Genomic DNA, 24,207 nt, shown 5'->3' with positions numbered 1-24,207 from the left:
AGTGCGTGGAGCTACTTCCTCGCTGCTGTTCACACAGAATAACAATGAGCAGCAGTATGAATGCCAGGGTGTAAATGACTCTGCCTTGAATTGCTGTTTCTATTTATTTATTTCACATAATGTTTTAAAATGTGTAAAAAGGTGTTTCCTTTTGCACTGACTTGATTCTTCAGCCTTCCTTTTTTTTTTTTTTTTTTTTTTTTTTAACATCCATTAAGCTTAGTCCTAACTGTAGTTACTTTTAGGAGTTCCTTAGGAGTAAGCCTTACTAAAATGTCTGATGTTCTTGCAGGTTAAAAATATCTTGTATCATGCAGTTAAAGAAATGGTGAGAGCACTGAAGATTCATGAAAGTGAAATGGAAGATATGGAAGAGAACTAAGCGCTCTCTGCTTTTTTGTGTTAACATCAAATGGAGGTTATTTTTTTTCTAATATATGAACAGTATGCACACTAATTTAAGCTTCACAAACCATCAGTGCCAAGAAAATATAGTCATCGTATTTACTTGCTAATGACACTGCAACGGTAGAGCTTCATATCACAGCCACTGTGATTACGTGTTAGACTTGCAAACAATGAAGCAGCGTTCTGCTGTCCTGTATTATAATGTACATGAAGTTTGTGAAATGTCAAAGATTTAAGATGATGTATTTATTTTTGGAAAAAAACACAAAATTCTATGCTATATTGTTGATCAAATGTAAATGTGACTTGTACAGTTTGCTAAAATAATTCAGATATTTTTCACTACATTGAGACAGTTACTGTGAGAGTAGGACACAAACACCAGCTATTGCCTGCATTTGGGATCTTGCTGAGTCCGCACAGCAGTCATGTCATAATCTGAAAATTACTGCCAAATAATTGTAAACTTTGTAAAATATAAAGTATATAAAGTAGATATTAAATACAGACACTTCAGTATTTTATTGAAGCTATTCAGTGTACAATTAAACGTTTTCAAAAGGTGTAATTTATTTAAAAATTGTCTCATTTTGGTAAAATTTATGTGAACTTTTAAAGCTAAATATTAAACTTAATATGCTATGTAAATATATACATATATACATTCAATGATGTATTTTTTTAAAACATTGGCTTGCTTTAATTTGTTAAAAGTGCAAGTGTTACACATGCTTTGTACATTGAAGTTGAAAGGGGTTTTACATTTTCCATTAAAAGAACTTTATCAAATGTTGTCTCGTTGTGTTTGTTTTTCATGTTGGTGGCATATTTGTGACAGCCCGAGTCGTTCATTCACAGTAATTGCCAGTGCATCTCTGCTTCGATGTCGTTTATTGTAACGCTTGAAATGTTCTGCCGTGGTTGATGTGCGCCGTTCTGCCCTCTCTGGGTTTGAAACAAAACTGCGAAGGGAAGTGCTGGAGCACAGTTCAAATGGCTGAGCCAAAAAGAGCCTCGCTCAGAATAAAACAATTTAAACATTGCTTATGTTCTGTCTTTAATAATCCAACACGTATTTTGGGTGAAGGGGGAAAGGGATTTCTACAGGAAAAAAAATAGCATCTTGGCTTTTTGCAGCTCAAGTAATAGAGCAAAATAATGACATTAAAAACAAAACAAAACAACAACAGTCTGCTTTTATTTAATAACAATAAATTTTGTTAGGCAGTTGAGCAGCATTCCGGATCTTCGGGGTTTGTCTGAAGAGCTAAATTGTACATAAACTTTTTAAATTATTCAAACTATCCAAATGTTTCATTTCTGTACTGTTAGATGCAGCCATTAGGTAGCTTGTTTGGCCATAAAGGGACGGGAAGTATCCCACTTACTGCTCTGTGGGTGACAGTCTGATAGATTAAAAAAAAAAAAAAAAAAAAAAAGTAGTTGCATATGAGGGTGACAAAGTCTGATAGATAAAAATAAAAGTAGTCTTGTGAGTTTTCTTAAGAGACAGCCTTAAGACAGTATCTTAAGAGAAACAAAGGTGATTTGGGGCTCCAAAAGTTTGTTGTTGAATGGGTTTTAATTCATTTGAAGTTGCAATGTTGGGGTTAACGTTACTGTGCTTGGCAGCTGATTCTCAAATTCATACCCAGTTAAATGCAGCAAATGAACTTAAGCTGTGTATAGCACAGAACCAGACTGCTGCACTTCCTTTAGAGTTTAGAATGTGTAAATGAGTGAATTTTAATCTCAAGTATAAGTGTTTCTTCTCTGAGTTTCGGTGCAGTACGTGAAACATCTGTGCAATGTCTTGAGGTCACCGAAACGTGCATTCCTGCTGCGGAGCGGCAGGTCAGATTCTCTTCCCCCCGCTTCTTTTTCCCCACACAAAGCGCAGTTGTTAGAGCATGGTCCATGGGCTGTCATCACAGCTCGCTCTTTGTGCTGGGCTCCTCTTTGTAGCGGAGCTGAATGGAATGGAGCTGTTTCTCCAGCTCCTGACAGAAAGCAGTTACTGTGTCTGTCCTGGCTTCCTGCTCCACCTCTTAATCGCACCCAGGTGCTTTGCTGTCCTGAACTGCTCAGCGCAGAGCACCCGAGTGCTTCTGGAGGCCTGAGCTTTCGCCCTGTGGGGAGCTCCTGTGGGACTTGGGCAGCAGGGGAGCCGTCCCCACCTGGGGCTCCGAGGCTGAAGATGTAAATTCTTACCTCAGCTGGGATCTGAGTGAGCAGCTGAACAGAGGCTGACGGTTACTTCCACGTGCGGCTATTAAAGTTCTTTGTGGCCACCTGTTCCTCTCCCACCTTTGCTGGTGAATCTGTAAGTATATGGCAAAGACATTATACTGCGAAAACGTGGTTGAAATGGGTGGAGAAGCAGTGAGAATCCTCCTAAAGAAAAGGCAGGGAGATGGACAGGTTTGAAAATAAAAATCTCATTTTGGAGAGAGGCTGAACTGATGGGATCAAGCTTCATGGCATGTTGCACAGCCACTGGGGTAAGTAGACCTTTGCTGCTTTCTTAGCACAGATAAGTCGATAAGATTAAAAAAGTAGTTTTAACTGCGTAAATAGGATTTCTCGTAGAGTCACTGTAGAGTTTAACTATCTACTTGATTTGCTTAGTAGAGTTGATGTGAAGTAAATTGATGGGTGGTCATGCCAGAAATAGTTTGAAAGACATGGAGAATGGGTATATCCAATGGTTTGCAGTGCGTAAAAACCACCTGATGCATTTTGCAAATCAGTTTCTGAATTGACTTTGTGCTGCATGTGGAGATGTCTATGAACTGCCTGCAACAGCGACGGTGTTTCCCCAGTAACTAATGGGAGGGGAAGAAGCCAGGAGCGAGTGAACAAGGTAAACGTGAAACAAACAGCACAACGGGGAGCGCTGTAAAGCGCCTCTGCCATCAACTCAAAGAGACTGTGAGTCACATGCTGTGTGCATTAGCAGACCACAAGAACTGTTAAAGGTAATGGCTACTCCCAGTACCAGTAAAAGAGGCCAAAATTCTGTTATCTTAAATACTTGGTTTCCCAAACTTAGTTTATTCAGTGTCCTAAGGTTTCTGGCTCCTTCACAATGAAGTTAAGCTCCTATACAGGAAATCAGTGCAGGAAGCAGAGTTAGCATTACGGCCGGTACAAAGTGAGATTGTCATAGCTGATGTCTGAGACTGAAAGTGTCTGTGTGTGTGTAAGGCGTTGTTTGCAGATTAGCTTCTTCCTCTTGACCATTTCTGTGTTCTCTGAGGCTGCACCGGTGGGCATGTTCTTCTCATCTTCCTTTCCCAAAAACTTTTCAGGTTTTCTGGTCTGAACAGTTCTAATGTTGCCAGAAGTACTCAAAGATAACAGCTGCAGCTGTTTGCAGGAACACTGTCAACTTCTAGAACAAGAACACGAAGTACTATGTTGTCTTTTTACCACCTTCCTATTCAGAACAAGCTCTCTTGATCTACTTTGCTCTCCATGAAACTTCCTTTCTCTTTCTTTTTCTTCTTCCCTATCCTGTGAAAGTTCACATCTCAAACTCATCCAAACTGCAACTCCTCCTCTCCATGTACACCCTCCTTGACTTGCCCCTTTCCAGCTCCTCGTTGCCGTCCCGGGCAGAGCCATACATTAAATGGGCACACTTCCTATCATAACTGCAGAGGTCACAAGCAAAGAGTAAGCAATCAGCGAAGAACAAAGCAGGGCAGCTATGACCTGAACTATTTTGGCACGGATGGATGTCTGTGTACATGTTTCAGCTCAAACAGAAGTTGCTGGATTACTGGAATCGCTGGCGGTGTAATGGCCCTGTTACACGTCAAACAATACGGGGTTGTAACAATCTGATTTGAAAATCTGTTTACTCTTGCAGCTTGACGGAAATTGCTCAGATCTGTGTGTGTAAACCAAACCTCCATCTGATCAGCGCTACGTTCTCATGCTCTCTGACCTTCTCGGTAGGTGGTAATTTTGTTCGTACCCTCTCCCGTGACATCCTGTGAAGCCCTCTCCTGCTCTCACAACTGACAGCCGTCTCCGCCCAGCGCCCTAACTGGGAATTTCCCTTCCTTCCTCCTTCCACAGCCACCGTGCCCGTTCTGCTGCTTTCCCGTGCAGGATGTTTGTGCTCTCCCCCACATCCGCACTGGATACGCTGCCTCTCCCCGTTGAGACTCTCACACTCGGGCTTTGCTACGCTTTCTCCTCCTAGCCCCCCCAGTTCTGCCTCAAAGACCGTCAGCTTTCCACTCTGCTCCCGCTTCCCACCTTTTGACTTGCTCTTTGTTTGCAGGAGTGCCAGTTGTCCTTCTCTGTCTTTTCGTTCCCATGATGCGCGTGCCCCCGGAGGCCAGGGGAGCACGCAGTGGCGTGGGGGCTGCTCTGATGCAGCGTACGTGGCCACATCCTTTTCTTTCCATCTCAGCAGGGCGACCTAGGAAACTCTGACCAAGGGGCAAATGATTTGTAGCATTAGACGTGCACACAACCTAACCTCTGTACTTTTTTCATTTGTTTTTCTAGGTTTTGAAAAGGAAGTTACCATCTATATATAGCTAGTAGGAAAATGTTGCCTCAGAGCAAATTGAAGATATGTTTTACCTGACGCGTTGTCTGCAAACAGTTGCTTTTTAAACATGGACCTTTCTAAAACTAAATGGTAGATGGGATTTTTGTTGTTACGCATCAAAGTGAACATTCCTGGTACCTTCCAGCCATACCATACACTGTATTCTTGACACAGATGCTCGTTGCTTTTTCCAGTCCCAGGGCATGTGGTTTTATCATAGTTCTGTGCTTCCTTAGTGGAATTAAAGAGGAGGCTTTAGTAGCTCTAAGGCAGGAAATCCTGTATTTTTACAGCTCTAAGGATTTTATGTTGTTTGATCTCAATAATACCTTAACTCCTGCAACAAATAGTCCGGGGGAACATTTCAAATGATTACAGGAGAAAAAGTCTGTGTAAGTTTAGGTTACTTCTGGATTGTAAAACAAACATGGGAGAGAAAGGAGGTGTGGGAAACGATGGCTGTAGCTCTGAGCCTTTGGAAAGCAATGATTTTTTGTATGCAGTTAAACTTCACATTGCATTCAGGCAGAAAGTTTTGGTAAGCATTGTCTGGCTTTACCTGACTTGTGGTAGCACATTACCGCTCTGGTTACTTTTAGACGTTTTACTGTTTGTTTTCTGCAGTATTTTTAGTCTTAACAAATAAGGGATTTTGTCATCTATTTTTCTCGCCTGTTTTCATTTTCATATCTTTAAAGAACTCTCCTTCAACATGTTTTTCTCTTAAAACATGGAGGATAGATGTGAAATAAATCTGGGTTTATTCCAAGCTGTGACTGGAAGAGATGTTGTATTTATATGGCTGCCACTAGTTTTCTAGATGACTCATGTCAGGTATGGGTTTCTGATAGGGCAGTCCCTGTCAGTCACTGAAAACAGGTCAAAAGGAATTGCAGATGGGTGAAGAGCTGCTGTTGACATGAGAGTAGGAAGGAGTTCACGGCCAGAGAGTTCCTGAAAATGAAAACGCTCTCGAGAGGAAGAGGTCACAAGATCCAATTTTCCCTTTATGTAAGTCCGAAATGTAAAACCCAACACTTCCATATTTTGGTTTTAGCTGTCATTTTAAGTATCAACTGGTGGCGCAGTCTGCAGATTTTATTCCCAGGAGACTCCACATTGCTTCCCAGCTGCCTTTCTTTGGTTTCCTGTTCTGTGGGGATACAGTCAGAGACCAGGTAATTACAATTTATTTTTCGCAAAGCATATGTTGGCTATATTCAACAGGGATAATATTTCTGTGTTCCAAGACAAGAGAGGTTTCTGTGGTAAAGCAAAGTCTATGAATAGAAGTCAGTGTCTGGACACATGTTAAAATTGGTTCTTGGTGAGACACTTTGAAATAATGGACCGCAGCATCTTTTGTTATGTCCTATAAAACAATGCAGATCCGATTTAAAGCCCATGGGAACCCTTCCACTTCCTGCGAGAGGCTTTGGTTGCAGCGTGTGCCCATTTATAACTTACCACTTTGTTGCTGCTGCTACAGTGCATGACAATTGCTTTGCTTACTTTCTGTACAGTATTCACATACTGCATCTTTTCGTCATTCTTGAAGGACCTGGGGAATAAGCAAGAATGGGGAATGGTAATAGCAAGGAAAAGACCCGGTAAGACGCAAGGGGGGTCTCTGTGTCTTACTAGGAGCCGAGCAAGGCGCCGCGCGGCCACCAGGTGGCAGTCGGTGGCAACAAAACGCCCAGCAGGCGGAGCGGCGCCCACAAGCAGGGGCTGGAGGAGAGCGAACATCTGCAGCTGAGCGGTGGCTCCTCCAAGCACAGCTCTCCAAACCCCATCTTTTGGTGAGGTGGTAGGAAAAGACAGCTGTCCTGGGAGGAAGGTGTGTAAACAGCAATGCAAACTAACCCAGCAGTGCAGGGAACGAAAATTGGGTGCTGCTTTTTGTCATTTCACAGTGCAGCCCAAACAAGCTGAAAGGCGGTCATTATTTCAAACAGTTCCAAATTGTTGGGGCATAAACTAGTTGCTGATAGACCTTGAAGAGAATTTCCTTGGATGTATCACCATGTATCCTTAAAACTTGTTCTCTCATAGTATTCTCCATATGACTTGTCATTATTTAAATGGGCCATGTGACTGCTTCGCCCTAAACACATATTGAAACATTCCTTTCTTAGAAAAGTTGACATTCTGTCTTACTCCATACACTTGGCTTTTTGCCCAGAATCTAAAGCACTTCGTAAAAAGTCATTATTCATGGCTTCTCAGCTGTAAGCTCTTTTTTACAAACGTCCCACGGTGCCAGGAGGGATGATCCCATCTGCTCCCACATCTCTCTCCTGGCAGGCTTTGTGGCTGGCTGACCACAGCACTGCGTGGAAGGGAGGGAGGAAGAGTCTGGCAGTGCCTGGGAGGGCTCTTTCATCACCAGGAGCACATCAACTTCTTTGCTAGGCCATGGTCTGACTCTTGAGTGGTATCACCTGCTCCACTAGGCTGGGCTGTGCACTGTACAAGCCATAGCCTTCCCCATGGCTCGTGTAATGCTAGCAGTGCTTTAACCCACAGTGTAGGAGCTCCTATCCCATTAAGGAGAACATTACGTTCACTCTTGTTTCTGCACCACTGACGGGAGTAGTGTTAAACCACGCTGCCTTAAGTTTGTTTTCAGCAGCGTTCCTGCGTTTAGTGGGCAGACTGCAAGAACAGGGTAAACAAACGTTTGAATTGCAAGAGAGAAAAGTTTCAACATCGCTTTCGAAGTGACAGCATAGAGTTTGCCTCTGCTTGGTGATATTCCTCCAGAGAAGTAGCTTCCTTCTTCAGATCTGGTGTTTTGTTTACGCAGCAAAAGGGAAAAGCTTCATAGGAAGGGACAAACAGAACTTTTGTGGCTAAAAGAACCAGAGGTAGCACCTGCTATTCCCCTGCCCCGTTTAGACTCCTGATTCTTTGGCAGAGGTAGGTAGCCAAACTTAAACTTGCTTCCTTTTCTCCTAGAGCTGCTGTTTGCAGAGAGAGCTGCCACGTCTGTGTGCAGCTAACAGCCCTGGCAGTGACATGAGAGAGATGCTTAAATAATTTGATTTCCTTCCCGTGAGCACATGCCATTTTCTTTGCGTTACTTACAAGAATAGGAACACTGCTCTCCTGACTTATCACCTGCAGCAGCCAGCCAGGCAGATGACAGAGAATGTAACTCGCACTTTAGTGAGAGCAGCGGGCTGGGGCTGACCTGGAACAGGCTACCTCACCACAGCTGTGCCGTGGGACCATCTGCTAAACTGCTCCAACAGGAAAAAAAACTTTTTTCCCCCCCTGGAAAGACTCGTTTCCTGCTACAATTCAGCACAAGGGACCTCCTCTAATGAACTCATCTTACCTTTGCTTCCATAGCTTTTTCTAGCCTGCAGTCCCTACTTCCCTTCAAGCAAGCACAGGAGACAGACCAGGCATACAGAGGCATGGGGAGAATTTGCACAGCAGTGAGGTGTCCTTGCTGTACTTCCAGGCTATTCTGGAAAAAAAAAAGGACCCTTACAAAGAGCAAGCTTACCTTGTAACACTCAAGAATAACTTGGAATGGGGTAGCTTGCAACACTCAACACTTCTCATTAATCAGCAACAGCCAGAGCTAACTCGTGCCCCCAGGACACGCCGCCACCCTCAGGCCTGTGGCAGGAAAGCCTGGGTTCGGCGCAGAAACCAACAGCCCACATGGGTGTGCACAGCTCTCGCAGCACGACTCCTTCATCCTTCAGCCCAGGGGAGCCTCTCTCTGGGCAAACGCACGGTGCTGCTTCCTCTGAGACTTCACCTCTCTCTAGGTATTTAAGCAAGCTATTAGCAAAGTCACTTTATGTACGCGCAAGGCCCTCCGAATTCATCCTAGTCATCAGTGTCTGCTGACGGCTGAACACAGAACTTGAGGTGAGTGTTGTGCACTAACACCATTAGAATAAATCTAAATTTGTTCGTACAGATTTAACACGCGCTTAGTGTCAAAACACCTTGGATTTTATTTTCATATCCTTTTTGAATCAGGTTAAGCTGTAAACAATTTCTTGTTCAATCAAATACTGCCAGCTAGAATTACTTCCATTCATGCATCGCTGAAAACAAAAAGGGTATTTTGCCTTAAGTATAGATTTTTTTTTAAACAATGTCACTTTATACAGAAACCAATAGCTAGATTTGATGCACCCTGATTAGTTATGTAAACAGATAACCAAAAAAAACCTCATCAACAGAACTAATAAGTTGGTTCCTTCATAGAATGGAAATTTAAATCTCTCCTGATTTGAGGTTAACTTAGCCAGGAGTATAGTGTGTGGCACATAAATCCATCTAGGAGGTGTACAAATTGCACTGTATCTGAATTAACAAAGTTATGCATAATGAAATGCACAGTTTAAATTCATGCTAGAAAGCATTTTTCAATATGAAGTGGCAGCCAACTGGCAACCATAACAGTTAGGTTCTGCACCATCATTTATGGCATTATAGGTAACTATTACATATAGCATACTTTAAACCCCTGAAGGATTGTGTTACATGAAACATTCTCCAGGCAGTCATTTGGTTTGAAACATTGGGAGAAAGACTAAAGAGCTTGCCATCTTATACCGATTATGGTACCTTTAAGTTTTATGAAGTAGATCAGATATGATGTGTATTTCACAGTAACAAAGTTGCTTAATGCCTTTTCTCCAACAGTAGGATTGTGTTAGATGTTTCTGCCCTCAGGTTATCATTGTCCTGGTGGTTTTCCCTTTTCTTAGTTTAGGTAACTACATTGAGCACTTTTTTCCTGGTTTTTAACTATTCATCAGTCCTTTCAGTATATCTTCAGAGAGTTCCAGCAGAGGGAGTTCAGGGGATGGGATGTCCAGGGGGGGAAGGTTGGGTATTGGAATGTCCTTTGCCTTCCCCGCAGTTGTTGCAAACTTTTGCCAAGTTGCAGCTGAAGAAGTACTTTCCGAGTGTTGCTGCAGGCTCCACAACTCTGACTTCTCTACAAAGTCAGCATCGACATCCAACTCCTTCTCTACTGGAGATTTTTGGAGTCTAGCTCTTTCTGCTTTTAGCTGCTTATTCTCTCTCCTTAATCTCTCGTTTTCAGCTGCAAGAAATTCTACATGCCGTTTCAAATCTGCAATTTTGGTTGCCTGCTCTTCTATTATTGTTTTGTCGTCTTTAGGAGCTTTGCTGCCAATGCACGCTTCCACTGGCTCCTTTTTTTTCTGAAGCAGAAATAATAGCGTATCCGGGTCCCTGTCAAAGACACCCTGAATGTCGTGTAGATGTTTCTCTGTGGAAGGGCTGTATTTCTGAGTAACAGGAACCAAGACATTCTGATCATCAGATTCTTCAGCAGGTGGCTTAAAAGAAGTCTGAAGGTGTGCAGCTGCTTCTCTGTCAGCGTTCTGCTGGGCTTTCAGCTTTTCCTCTCTCTTTGCCCTTTTCCACCTCTCCTGGATGAGCAGTAACTGTTTCATGTGACTATCCCTTTGTAATTCCAGTGATAGCTGAGCCTGAGTAAAAACAAGATTAAACAATTTAATTGGTGATCCTTAATCCACTTGAATATTCATGCAAGTAAAGTTACGTGCCTGTAAATATTTACATAAACAGCATCATAGCATGCCCCAGGGAGAGGAGGAGCCTTTGTTATTCAGACACTAAATCCAACCAGAAGTGCTTTCTGCTTGTGCAATGCAAGAGATTCGGATATATCACCCAAATTTAATACAACTGCTGATATTGTTCAGGAATTAACATTTAGTCTTTTTTGTGTGTGTAAATCACTAGCCAGACAGTGATAGTACCCCTGAGCAGATGCACAAGAAGTTTAACTGATCTGTAACCAACATTAAGAAAGAACAGATTCATTTGGCACACTGTAGATGAAATACTCGGCTCCTGTGTCTCAGCAAAATGGCTTAACTGCTTCAGAGCAGAAGTTACCCATGAAATTAGTTTTATCACCTACTTGAAGGCACCTTACAGGCTAGAAACCATTGCCAGGGAACCCCTGGATGGGTTAGTAGCTCTCCCATCCCTGCTCCACGTAAATTTGCAAAAACTCTCAAGGCAGACTAGCATCTCTGCACTTCCAAACCTCCCGGTGTAGATGCTGTGGATCTCAGAAAACAATGTGGAGTACAAGAGGGATACGATCAGTGAGGGCACAACAGATACACAACAGAGTTCTGGTGTCCACTACACTTGGGTCTCACCTGCTCTGACTGGGTCAGCTTCATAGCTTCTGTAAGGTATGCTGCAGAAGAGAAAATTGATAAATGTGTTAGGCAAGGTTATAAGACTTGAATGTTTCCTTAAAAGTTAAAAAAAAAAGCTTCAGGCTGTTCATATTCTGAATTCCCACATAAAAGAAGTAGTCAAAACGCAAAGTATTTACCAAACTACAGAGGCTGGAAACACCTGCTGTTTCTCAAAAATCAGAAAAAAAATGACTGTAAGATCATGTAGTCTATGCTACACCCTTGCCATGGCATCCTGTTGGCTGAGACTGCTAACCATTTGTTTTTCAGAGCAGGTCGGGAGCTTGGTGTCATGGCAGCCATTTCCAGAAAGTTGCAGAACAACAACTTTTCCCACGAAGGGGAGAAACACAGATAAGGACTGGACTCTTAATATACATGCATTTTAAAACAAAATGTGGTAAGTAAAATCCTCTCTCTCATGATGCACCTGTGTTATTAAGTCATGTTTTAATTATATTCTTGGTTAGGAGGTACAGTCTGTAGTTCTCCATTTTTTTCATTAACTTCCCCTTCAGACCAAAAAATGTGCTGGCTTAGAGGCAGAGCAGCACTTTGGACTTTGACCGTATCTTGCTAGTGCTGAAAATGACAAGCTATAAGAAATTCTTAACCAAATTCAAGTTGTAAGATAATGACACAGAATCGTCAACTGAAGAAAAACAAGAAACATTCAGTACCTTATTTGGTTTTGCTTTGGTGTAGGAAGTGAAGGAAACCAAAAAGAAAAGTCTGTATATCAGGATATGTGCTATCCCTCATTGCTCTTCCTACTCATAAATACCAATTTTCAGTTTCTCATTCTATGGGGTTTTCTAGTATTTATGAACGGGAAGCAAGAATGCCTGGTATCTAGGCTACGATCTTCAGAGTAGCCACTTATTTTTTCTACACACAAGCCCTGTCACTGGAAATGTCCTACTTATTGCACCAATTAAGATTTCCTCTTTCTTCTTCTGCCAAGCAGTTGCCACACCGTCAGCCAGCTGAGGGACTCCACCACAAATAATTACGCATGACTGGTTAAATGAACAGGTAGCTGCACAAAGTCTCGCTTCGGAGAGGCTGTCAGTCACCGCATCAAGGCCTGGGATGTGCTCTGCTGTCCTGCTTCGCTTCTAGGGAAGCCGAGCTCATTACTTGCTATTAGCTGTCTTGACTTACACGTTAGGAAGGGGAAGTAAATAAACTTCTGTCATAGAAAGCTCGCGTATTTGCTTTATCAATAGAAAGCACATTACTTCAGCCATGAAAGAAGCGAAGAAAAAAGGAAGTGTAAGGCAAAACCAGCTTACAGTAGGTCCCCAACTGCACTTTGTACACGACACAAGGTGTTGGCTTCGACTTGAGTCAAGAACTGCCTTAGCAGTGATAACCACCCCCGGCAAAATCAACTTTGGAAATGTCTGACTTCAGCTGCTCATATCTGAGAAAATGTTTCTACAAAGATTGTTGATCTGGACTGAAAAACAAATTCACATGCGAAGAATAAAAAGAATATTTTGCAAGTAACGAGATGCTCCCATGAAACATGCAAATCCAGAAACTGATTTTAAAAACTGGAATGTGAGAAATTTCTACTCACCAGCAGCTTTTTTGTGACAAGAAATTGCTTCTTCATATTTCCCTGCTGCCAACAAGCGGTCTGCTTTTCTGCTCTGCTGGTGAGCCTTAAAATTAAAAAGAGCGTTGCATCAGTGAGGGTTAACCAACAAATAGATCAGTTTTTAAAGTAATTGGTATATCTAGAAGTCTTAAACTGATTCCAGTTCTCAGGCCTTTATGCTCAGATCTCCCAGTCCCTTCTGAAATGTATAATTTGGTTTCTTTTTTTAATACTGCCTTACAAGGATCTGTACTGTACAGGTAGGAGCTGAAGTTCGTTAATGCAGCAAAGACGGTGTGTACACAGTAAAAGCCTTTGGAAGCTCTCCTCCAAAAGTACATCCTCTCCTTCATAGGCAGCTGTTCACTGTAGCTGTGTAAAAAGACCAATAGGCCACAGAAACTACAAAGAGCTGAAAGTGTTTAGGACCAATTTAGGCAGCAGAATGCAAGATGTTTGAACTACAGAGCTGGAAAATGAGATGTTACAGCTTATCCCTGTTCTGCCATTTTCTGCTGCCCCATCCCCAGCAAGCTTTGCTTCTCAGTCGAAGGAAGTGCAAAAGACCTTGGTTGTTTGCAGCTTACATCAGTTCATGGAAGCAGTACAGCCATAGCTGAAGGTATCAAAGTCACGTCCTTGCTGTACAACAGTTAATTCTCTACCAGCATTTGTAAGCTACTAATGCAAACCACCAGGGTAGCCTAGTGTTGCTGAAAGCAAGCAATTGGCGCAAGTATTTGCATATGCTTAGTGAGAAAGAATATTGCATAATGAGCACTGCAGCATTCATGAAAGCGAATCCTTTTGTCGTTACTGTAAGATAGGAACTTTGTGGCCCTTTCTCCAGGAGAAGCTTTGTGATATGAATGGCTACAAGCACCCAGCCGGCACAGCTGTCAGTAACGCGCAGGATGCACGGCTGCTTCACTCCATGCTGAGTGTGAAGAAAATAGATGTTAAGTACCAGGCACCAGCTCTGTGAAACAACACGAGACAGTTAAGAAACCAAAGTGTTTGTCTGATTCTACATTTTTTAAGACTGTAGTCTCTCAAGACAGCCTTTACCAAATCCATACTGAGGAAACTTAAAGGGGCAACGGAACTGAAGGCCTGCAGACCACCTCTCTAATTCCATCTCTGCCCCGTAGAGATTCTCTATTCCCTCTTTTCACCCAAACAAAGGCATAAAACACATCAGGCTTTAGACATATGGAGCATGTAAGTCACAGACTCCCTTGAAGCATATTCCAGGAGCAATATAAAAATGACAGCATTTGTCCGTATCCCAAGAAGTGAGAACAACTGGTTCCTAACAGGAATTACACTTTTCTCTGCTCCTGCAATTTTGGTAGAAACATCAAAGGTAAAATAATCCAAACAAGACAGTGATGTGATTGTATCAAGTCTAACATGATCCTTGCACTAATATCCATTTTAAAAAGAAAAGTTTCAAAATGCAGATCAATTTCTTTGTCACTTTTGTCCTCCAAATTGACTTAACACCTAAATTGTTACAGTAAGTTCAATTTTCTACCAGAATTTTAGCAGCTCTGACACCACAGAAGAGAGTGACTTCTGCAGAAAACACTCTTTTGGGAAACAACTGTTCTTAAGCAATCCCTAGCAGCTATATCACTGCATTTAGACATTCAGCTTTTCTAAAACTGATTTTCTATGCTAATATGGTGAGTATTTAAAAAAAAACAAAAACACAAACAAACACCAAAAACCCCCTTGATTCTCCACAACAAATACTTCAGTCGCATTCCTCTTCCTCATCTTCATTCAATCCTCATAGCACTGCCAGCACTCATTTCTTCTGCCCCGAGGTTAAATAATCTCAGCAGATGAAGTGTTTTTCTATTGGAAAATCATCTATTTTATGGTCGTTTTCTATGGACTCCTACAAATGACATATGCCAGAAAGAGAAGCTTATTTCCCCTGGGTAAGAACAAATGAGTAACAGCTCATATAGAGCCAACTCCTCGGTTACTCATGGCAGGTCATTCAGTTACAAATTAGCTATGTCATGCACATAAAAACACCTAAGCTAGCTCCTTGCAAAACATTTTTTTTCAATAAATTGTTATTGGTACAGCTTCTTCTGCAAACTGCACAGGTGGGTCTAAAAGAACTGGCAAAAGGAAACAGCTAGAGACAAAAGACTGAAGAAAGCAAGCCAAAAAGCCAAGGGACTGGTTCTATTTGTTAGTTTCCACATACAAAAACGGATTGTTTTCAAAGGTTATTTTCATATGTTTTAAACAATTGGGGCACGGTCATATTCAAATCACTTAAGCACATGCAGATCATTTGAGGACAGTGAGTTGTTATTTGGTGTGGCAATTAAATTATTTTCATTTTCAATTAGCTCCCAGTGAAGTTCAAGGGAGTCTGAAGAAACTGGGCTAGACCATGAATAAACAATTTAGAAAAAAAAACAAAAAAACAAAAAACAAAACAAAACAAAACAAAAAAACAACAAAAAACACAGATCAGAGATGCTAGCAAAAAGAAATGAGGATTCTTTGACTGCAAGGTCAAAATACTTTTCTTGCTGTTACATCAAAATATCTAGATGTCAGGACATCTCGTCCTGCTGCAGAGCACCAGCTTTCCCTGGCAGGAACAGGATCCAAGGAAAACCAGTGAGAAAGCTAGGTGTTCTCAGCTAGTCACGGGGGAAAGAAATCCCTCATTTTGGATGTTTTCCTGCCAGCTTGACAAGGAAAAATTTGTTAGTTATTCCACCTTGCGAATGCTTGTTCCAGTTAGTTGACTGTGCAAGGACCAAGGAATTTCTCCCATTTTCATGGCAGAACATTCAAAAGCAGCAGTCTGAAGAAAGTTGTGGTGCTGTTTCCTAGCAGCAAGTGATGAATCCGCAACAGAAGCACTTGCTTAATATGCCACATATCATGGGTAAGCTTCTACATCTTGTCTAGTCTGCTGGTTTATTCTTAGCACTCGGTTCCACTCAGACACAGCATCCAACCATTGTTAGCAAAGCTATTTTGAACTCAGTGGTCTGTATCCCGTTATAAAACTGGCAATGGAAGAATGGGCCCTGTATCATACAGTGAGAAAAACGGCTCTCGAGTCTCTCCCCGGTCTGATGTCATGCTAAAGGAAGGTGTTTACACCAAAGATACTGAAGCTGCTCTGCTGGTCCCTAACAGATTCAACAGGACTGCTTTGATGTTGGTACTGCTGCTGTGATGACTGCAGAAACAGCTGCTGCACAACCGCAGTGGGTTTACGTATCTGATTTCTCCTTCCTCTCCCAGTTGCAGTGTTGGAAATATATGTAGGATGTGGTGTAAGAATAATTATAATTTCTTAACAAGCTATGGATTTGGAGGGGGGAAGCAGTTCGGCAACTACTTCCAGATGTCCCTCCCCATCCAGACGAGCAGGAATTCCCAGTAGGCAAATGGACAGGTGTAACAACTTGACTCTCCTAAGAGGAAACAGGTGTGAATGACAGATGACCAAGCTAAAAAGCTTCCTCGAGTTACTCAAAGTATTTGGTTCTGAAGGGATCGGTGTGAGCCTTACTGAGTCACTGCAAGCCCCCAGATGAACTGCAGGAGCAGGTAAGGCAGACAGCTTTCCTCACTTCCCGGCTGTGGGTGAGATGCTGAGGGATGTTTGTATGTCAGTACTGATGTTCCCGAGCAGTGCTCCCCTTTGACTCTCCATCCAGCTAACCCAAACTACTGCCTAGGTAACCTCTGAGCAACAGAATCAAAGAATAATCGAATCCCCCTCTAAAGCAGCAGTGTAGGTATTTCTTTGCTTAAAGCTTTCCTTAGCATCCCTAAAATTAATACTTCTTTCCAATCCAAACTAGACAATGGTGCACCTGCAGGCCATCTGAAACATAGTCACGAGGCCTGCTTGCCAGATTGGGTACTACTCTCAAACTTCAAAAAGACACAAACGCAGTAACTCTTTCTAGGGAAGATGAACCACTAGGACTTAAAGGATTACCACCAAAGGATCCTAGCTTAGGCTGAGGGTACAGAAGGAGGCTGTTTTCCGGTGTGATTCCACTTGATTGCTAGCTCTTACAGCGCTGAGAGTAACAGTACAAAAGCATGGTCTGTCCTGCAGTACTTCCAAAGGGTAGAGGTAGTGCTACTCACTTTCAAACAGGGAAGTCCACCACCCTCTCCTCAGAGCAGTAATTCGCAACAGTCCTCATGTAGTTGAAATAGTATCGTATGTGTTTTGTTGCCCTTTCTTCTCAGAAGGGGAGCTGTTCTGCACTGGACGAAGTCTTGCATAAACTGTTAACCTTGCAGCCTTCTCCCTTAATTTTAAGGGGCTCTTTAGCAACTGACATATTGTAATATGATTATGAATTGCAGGTTACAGTGGTTTACTTCATACAAAGTTACACAGGCAGGAAAACCCAGCTACAGAAGTAAAGGGGCGTGAGCAAATGGGACTGCAAAGAAAGTTATGTGCAATATAACAGTCTGTAAATGCTTTGAGTTGCAACCAAAGTTTGCCTCTAATACCATCTATTCTATGCTATGAACTGTGGATACTAGTCATCTTTGCCAGAAAGGATCAATACCTATGCTCGCTTAATGCTGAAAGCAACAACAAAGGTATTTTTCTGAGAGATGAGGGATCTGTCCAGTGGTTTGTTTCCTTACGGATACAGGGCTGTCTTTCTAAGAATGTATTTAGGGGAAAGGAAGGATCAGAAAATGCACCTCGTTACTGCTTCAGTATTGTACCAGCGTGCTGAGTATCTTCCGTGTGGAACTGCACAGCAGCAGGTCATGAAGGGTGGGATGAGGTGGCGCCTCATCGCTTCCTCCACGCACACACAAGTGTCTTTCAAACCCATTTTCACCTGGAACCAGTGAACTTGGAAATGTTTATCATGACTCTTCTGTTTTATTTTTTTTTTTTATGTAGATGGCTATAGTTTCTTCTTGGACAGTCAGGTCAAGTTTTACACTAGTGTTCTCTCTTTATTTCATTCCACTCCTCGATACACACACACACAAACAAGTCAGAAAATGCTTGTATTTCCAGGCAGTTACACTAAAAGCAAAAATAACTTGAAAAATCTTGTCCTATAACTTATGCTAAACAATGGGAACAGATTTGCCACTAAACCTAAAGAAAGGGCGACATGTAGCTTTATCAACAGAAGCAAGCCCTCTTAAAAGTACTCCTCGTATGCTTTGGAGAAAGACAGAGTTGACTAAAGGAGAAACAAACAATGGCACAGCCCATTGTGGCTGCTCAACCAATACCACTGGCTGCATGCTAGCTCAAGTTTGTATTTTAAAGCCTGTATTTAGCAAGGTTGACAGAACGGTGACTCAACTGTAAATTACCAGTTAGTGTGACTATAGAGCAAAATAAGTATGTGAAACTCATGAGAATGTACCCTCAACATTAAGAGGCTCCTCAGTCACTTTTTATTGAACTGTAAAGATGTTGGAGTTCAACTCCATTGTAAGCAGTAGTATTAGAGTTTAAATATATGGGCAGACACACAGCCAACTTTTTGTCATTTCGCCAACCAGCATTAATTCACTGAATAGCCCTAATTGACTGTGTGTGTGTTCCCAACCTATCCCAAATCTAAGCTATAATAGGTTGGTCTGAGTTCCTCACCGTGTAAATGCAGTTAAAAGATCCGGCACGAAACCACCTTGCACACAGTGCTCAGGCTAGGTGGAGCCTCCAAACCCCATGCAGGCACAGCTGCACTTCTTTCCCCGATCGCCTGCACCTTCAGTAAGCTGTGGTACCCTTTTCCTTAATACATGCTCAGGTCAACCTCATTCTCTTCCTTTTGGTCCATTTAATATGATAAAAGCACTATATGCTTCAAGTTGGTTTTCAAAGCTGTTTCACATCCTTACAGCTCCCAGCTGCTCTAGTAATGCTTTTCCCCTCCAGACAGTGCTGCAGCAGGTATATGCAGGTCTTGGTAACTGGGGGGTATAAGCTAAAGGAGAACGGTCCCACTGCCCTGGCAATAAAAGCAATCTGGGTTCCTGTTTGCACACTTACAGCCCTAAACTACACGGTTCAGATGACGCAGCAACTGAGCTACCCTCACCAGGGACAACTGAACCAGCACCACAAGTGTTTAATGGTGAACAGGCCATCTGTGGGCAACAGCTTCCAAGAGGTGGGGCAGAAAGGCTTCAGCGAGTGCTTCAGCCTGCTGCTTCATTTTGGCCTTTCAGACTTGTGTTAAGCACGCTTACTCGGAGCTGAACCGTGTGGCTCAGTGATCCACATGTACCCTGCCTGTGATGCCAGCGTGACACAGCAGAAAGGAACTGCTGGTAGCTACCCAAACAGCACGGAGAGCAGGGAGGAAATGATGCTTCCTTCTGTCAGCCACCTGTAGCTTAGTCAGTTACGTTCCTGGCTGGGAGCTCCTGCAAGGTGTTAGACCTGCTACGTGGAATAGGCTCGTGTTGTGCCTGAGGAGGAATGACATGAACACGGTGTTGAATGACCTGAATACCACGTTGCTGGGCCTTTCCAAGGAGGCCAGTAGTGAGCAGGGTGTGCAGCTGAGCATCCCCAGCATCACCTCAGTACCACCACTCACTTTTCTCAGATGTGCTGCTGCCTCTGTGGTTCACACCTTACACTGCCTTCACTGAAAAGATACCCACATATGTATCATGCGTAAAGGGAAAGCCAAGACAGTGCTGCTATTACCATGGTAAAAACAGACTTCGCTAGGCATGTCTATATGAGACTCTTCCACTTTCACTACCTAAAAGCTTGTTTCCTCTAGTCTGAGTTCAGAATTGAGTGTATCTGCCTTTCTGTCTTTCGTTTTACATAGAAAGAGCAAGCATAGCAGCTTTCAGGTTATGCTTTATTAAAAAAATAAAAACAGGATTCAGTGCATGCTTCTATAGATGAACATGACTTTTCTTTTGTTTCCCCCAACCCAAAATAAGAGGTACAGGGTGGCATTAAATCTCAAACACATTGGTCCACATGGTGTCAGTCCTTTGGTCTCTGGTAAACTTTCACAGATGCCTTCTTTCGCCCTTCCCCCTCCCCACTCTTCCATATTGCATATTCTGCCTGCTATTTTCCCCTCACCTAGATGTGGTATTCACCTCAGTTACAAACCATTTGTTAATGTAGACCACTGACTGGCAGTATATACATTGCTGTATGATTTTCACTCCGGCCACTAGTCTGTGCTTTCTAGTTTTCAGCAAAACTGCTTTTCAAGTTACCCTTATACTTCAAAAAACTTATAGAAATTAGCATTCACCAGATCTGGAACTTTATCTTACTATGTGCCATATGAAATGCTATGATATTGTAGGAGAAATACAAGGTAGATAGATGCGGAATGGCTCCTTAGCATGTGTCTTACAGTAAAGCTGAATACCTACACAGTGGTATTAAACTGAAGTCCACAGAGTTACGAGGTTCTGGGTGCTGGGCTCCATTCAATAAACAAGTTTCCTGTTTAACTACTTGGGGCTGATAATATTTGCCTCATATTTTTACTGTGGTATTTCCAAGCTTCTGGTGGTCACCCGTGTGCTGCTATGCTTCTGAAGTATGGAAAATTCTTCAAAGGTGTCAGGCAGAAAACTGTTTTTTCTGTAACAGTTTTTAGATTTGTTACGGAATGCTGACGTGTCTTAATTTACAGCACTGAAAACCAGTGTTCAGCTGGACTAGATAACCACTACACGGTTGCCTGCAGGTGCAGGGACTGCACTTAGCCTGTAGCAGTGTGAAGTTCCCTGGTGTAACCTAAATACTGTACTCACAGGACTGAGGAACCGGCTTCCCTGTTAGGAAAAGGATCAGGGCTTTAACCCATTCTTTTGCAGTTAGATGGCATTTGTCTGCAAAGCATACAGCACCCTGTGCAGGTAGGAGGAGGGCAAGAGTAGGAAAGAAGGAAGGAAGAGGGCAAGAAAAAGTGCCTAAATAAATGATCGGGTATCAAAGTTCCCCAAAACACTTTCCTAAGGTGCTAATAACTGGGATCACAACAGACTTGGGAAGAGTTGTCTCAAATTATTCCTAAATGAAGTATCGCTGGATACAACGGATACCTTGAGGACAGCTCAGTGGAAAATCAAATTGGCGGTTAGTACTGTAGCACAAGCCCTGGAAAGGTTAAGGGAATGAAAGGTGGGGTTAGACTGCATAATTATCTGTTAAACAACAGCAAACCATAAAAATAAGTTTAAAAAAAAGTCTATGAACTGAAGTCCAAACTCTAAGATGGGTACATTTCTCACCGAAGTCATTAGACTTGAGGGTCATCTATCAAAACTCAGTTAAATAAAACAAACATTAAAGTTGTAGATATTAAGAACAACCCTGGAAAGCAAATCAGTATTTGTCAAGTGCCACCTACAGAAGGAAATCAGCAAATTATGGAAACCAAAATTCAATTAAACTAAAGAAAAAGAAACATCTTGAGGCTTTAATTAAGGCCAGATACTTAATCCAAATTTCTTTAGGTTTCTGTTCTCTGAAATATAGATAACGTAACTCAAGTCAGCAGAATGTGTGAGGTATGGCATGCCACCTGTAATTAGGAAAGCTAAGCAAATAGTGAAATACGTAACTGAAAGCCACTAACGTAAGTGATTAAGTGCAGTGGGTGTGCTACATGTTGACAGAAATGGAGACATTAGGACACTGCGAAACTACTAGGGATTTCTTGTCAATTCAGATCCCCAGGAAAATCAGGACAGTACCCCTGCTTCCAAGTATCCAAAACTAGATGTGAGCTTCAAAGGACAAAGTGAGCGGAATACAAGAATTATAGCAAGTTCTAATCAAAATTTTTAACTCTAGAGAAAGCCATTTCACTAAAATTAGCAACCACCAATGCACTGAAAGAAGGAAAATATCTCGTACTTAAGACAAGAGTCATTGTTACCAGATAAATAAGCCTAACTGTTAGTGTACATGAGACCAGTTAATAGCTTAGGATTTTTTTCCTCCCTCCTGTCCAAGTGGTTTGGCATCTCTGGAAAAAGTTATGCTTTTCTGGTCCACGTGAACTAGAAGAGATTTTGAGGAGAAGCAAGAGAAGTACATGACATTGAACATTATCAGGAACTTAAATGAATATTCTTACACTGGAGAATTGGCACCTCCCCTGAATGTTGTTACAAATATGAAATTCATCTGCAGAGAGGGACGGTGAATAGAAGACCTTGGGGGGAAAATAAGTTAGTTGATACAGCCTGAAGACAGCGAGTTTTTTCACATAAGATCCATGACTGCATTCTGCAGCAGTTTTAGGAAAAGTTTGAGTGTTTCGGGACACTTCTTAAAACGGAGCAGGGACATACGTGCTGCCAACTTGGTCACTTTCTGTGCAGAACTATATAAAGCAACCTTTTCCTGTATCGTCCGTTATGTCAAAGTGCCTTGATCTTATTTTTAGCCTGGTGCTAGACAGGTGTGGTAATGGCACTCTACTGTTGTGGTCAAAGGATCATCTTTTCGGGCAGAGGCCAAGCTTTAGTCACGCACTTGTCACTCATACTCCCTAGTGCGTGGTCCCAGTAAAAAAAAAAAACAAAAACAAAAACAAAACAAAAACAAAAAACAACACAAACCTGTTAATGGGTGATATATACACAAAGCTGCCACAAAGCTGATGCTTACAGCCACTTACCAGCGAATAGCAGGCACCAGGCTGGCTGAAATACCTGGCTGGCTCGCTGTGGGGGCAGGTGAGGGGCAGCTGTGCCCAGCCCAGCGCCTCACAGAGCCTCAGAGCCGCCCGCCGCGGGCCCGCGTCCCCCGCCCGGCCTCCCTCAGCCTCCGCCCCGGCCCCGGCGCCGCTCGCCGCTCACTCACCAGGTTGAGCGGCCCCTCCATCACTTCCATGGACGGCGGGGGCTGCGGGCACATGGGCGCGGAGGCGGCCTGCTCGCCGCTCCCGGTGCCCCCGGCCCGGCCCGGCCCTGCCCGGCCCGGCCGCCGGCGCCGCTCCGCCCCCGGCCCCGCTCCGCCCGTCAGCGGCATCTCGCGACAGCGCGAGAGGCGGGAGGGGCCTCGCAACGGCCGCCCCAACCGCCACAACGGCCGCCCCAAGGGCCGCCCCCGCCGTGAGGGGAGCTGTCAAGCACCACAAGGGTCATGAGGGGGGGGAAAAAATAAAAAGGGGACTAAAAATAAAAGGTAGAGGGGGGAGAGTGAGGCACCGAGGAAACGAGAGGTGAAAAAAAAGCGAATTAGCAGCAGGTAGAAGAAGTGCGTTGCTCCCTCTACCGAAAGGGTTGTGAGGCACTGGAACAGGCTGCCCAGGGAAGTGGTGGAGTCACCATCCCTGGAGGTCTTCAAAAGACGTTTAGATGTAGAGCTTAGGGATATGGTTTAGTGGGGACTGCTAGCGTTAGGTCAGAGGTTGGACTCGATGACCTTGAGGTCTCTTCCAACCTAGAAATTCTGTGTGATTCTTTGTGGGTGGGATCCGCAGACGTGGCTGGCATCTGTGGTCCCTGAGGGAGCTGCGTGGCCCGCTGGGCTGGAGCTCGGAGCCGTGCCCCACACCATGGGGACTGGTGCTGCAGCACGGCGATGCCTGCAGGGAGCGTCCCCTACACGTATGTGGTTAGACTAGACGGGCTCTTCAGGAAGATACTGGGCTAGTTCCTGCTCTCATTTGCAAGAATTCATCCATCACTTGGTTTAATTATATATCACCAAGCCAGATCCTCTGTAGTTCAGAGTGGTTTTGACCTGGAGCCCTGTTCCTGAGTAGCAGATCGGTGGAGTAGGCCGGTAGCAGTCATCAAAGAGGTAGGGCAGCAGGAGAAAAAAGGCTACATGGTGCTTCACTGGTGGCGTTTGGACACACGAGATAATGCAGCTTAATTGCTTTTCTTGTACCAAACGCTCATGGTTCCCTTCTTCCTGTTAGCTCATGTCCACACGCAGACATGCATGCACACGTACGCTCAGGAAGAGGTAACATTTATCCGTAGGAGTACAAATCCCATCTTGACCATCCCATTTGTTTGCTGTTCCTCTTTGTAATGACAAGTCCTTCCCTATCCTTACTCCCATGCCGCCTTGCCTTTTTCTGTCTCTTGCCAGTAGTGCTACAATAAGAAAAAGTCTGCCAAAGGTCTTTACATCTGAGCACGTGACTTGGTTGTTCGATTGTTAATGAAGTTGCACTCAGTTAATGTGTCACAGTCTACTGATTTTCTTATGTCTGCATGTGAGATCTACACACTTAGCTGGTTGATCGTCCTTTTCCATGCTGCATTAATCCAGCAGCAGATTTTGATGATCTTGCTAAATACTATGTAGGATGAGATTTTATATACACTGGCAGTTAAATTGCATACTGTCAAGCTGTTAG

The 24,207-nt window shown here is 43.3% G+C and overlaps 2 protein-coding genes across 6 annotated transcripts in view; one reads left to right on the top strand and one right to left on the bottom strand.

Annotated features, from left to right (window-relative positions):
• The window catches only part of JMJD1C (jumonji domain containing 1C), a 184,829-nt gene that overhangs the window by 151,744 nt on the left and 8,878 nt on the right, over positions 1–24,207 (top strand). For 4 of the 5 annotated variants that reach the window (XM_084526469.1, XM_084526470.1, XM_084526468.1 and 1 more), the window contains one exon: positions 293–1,197. In XM_084526469.1, coding sequence (XP_084382595.1) covers positions 293–382 — 90 coding nt within the window. In that variant the 3' untranslated portion in view covers positions 383–1,197. Of the gene's footprint in view, positions 1–292; positions 8,870–11,493; positions 11,624–24,207 lie in introns of those variants that run through there. The other variant, XM_084526466.1, reaches the window with a different exon arrangement.
• NRBF2 (nuclear receptor binding factor 2) lies at positions 8,935–22,824 on the bottom strand. The gene is made up of 4 exons (XM_084526494.1): positions 22,695–22,824; positions 12,809–12,893; positions 11,179–11,219; positions 8,935–10,473 (listed from the first exon to the last, which is right to left on the bottom strand). Exons 1-4 carry the CDS (start codon positions 22,746–22,748, stop codon positions 9,757–9,759), a joined length of 897 nt encoding a protein of 298 aa, XP_084382620.1. The 5' UTR covers positions 22,749–22,824; the 3' UTR covers positions 8,935–9,756.

The sequence above is a fragment of the Aythya ferina genome (assembly GCF_964211825.1).
Source record: "Aythya ferina genome assembly, chromosome: 7".
In the NCBI taxonomy this organism is placed as follows: Eukaryota; Metazoa; Chordata; class Aves; order Anseriformes; family Anatidae; genus Aythya; species Aythya ferina.
This window is presented reverse-complemented; position numbering and strand designations above follow the sequence as displayed.

Excerpts from the sequence above, each read along its gene's own strand:
- NRBF2 (XM_084526494.1), bottom strand. The coding sequence starts at position 22,748 with ATGTGCCCGCAGCCCCCGCCGTCCATGGAAGTGATGGAGGGGCCGCTC. Across the intron at positions 12,894-22,694 it reads TGGAGGGGCCGCTCAACCTG|GCTCACCAGCAGAGCAGAAA; the intron begins GTGAGTGAGCGG and ends TTTAATTTTAAG. Across the intron at positions 10,474-11,178 it reads AGCTGACCCAGTCAGAGCAG|GCTCAGCTATCACTGGAATT; the intron begins GTGAGACCCAAG and ends GTTTTTACTCAG.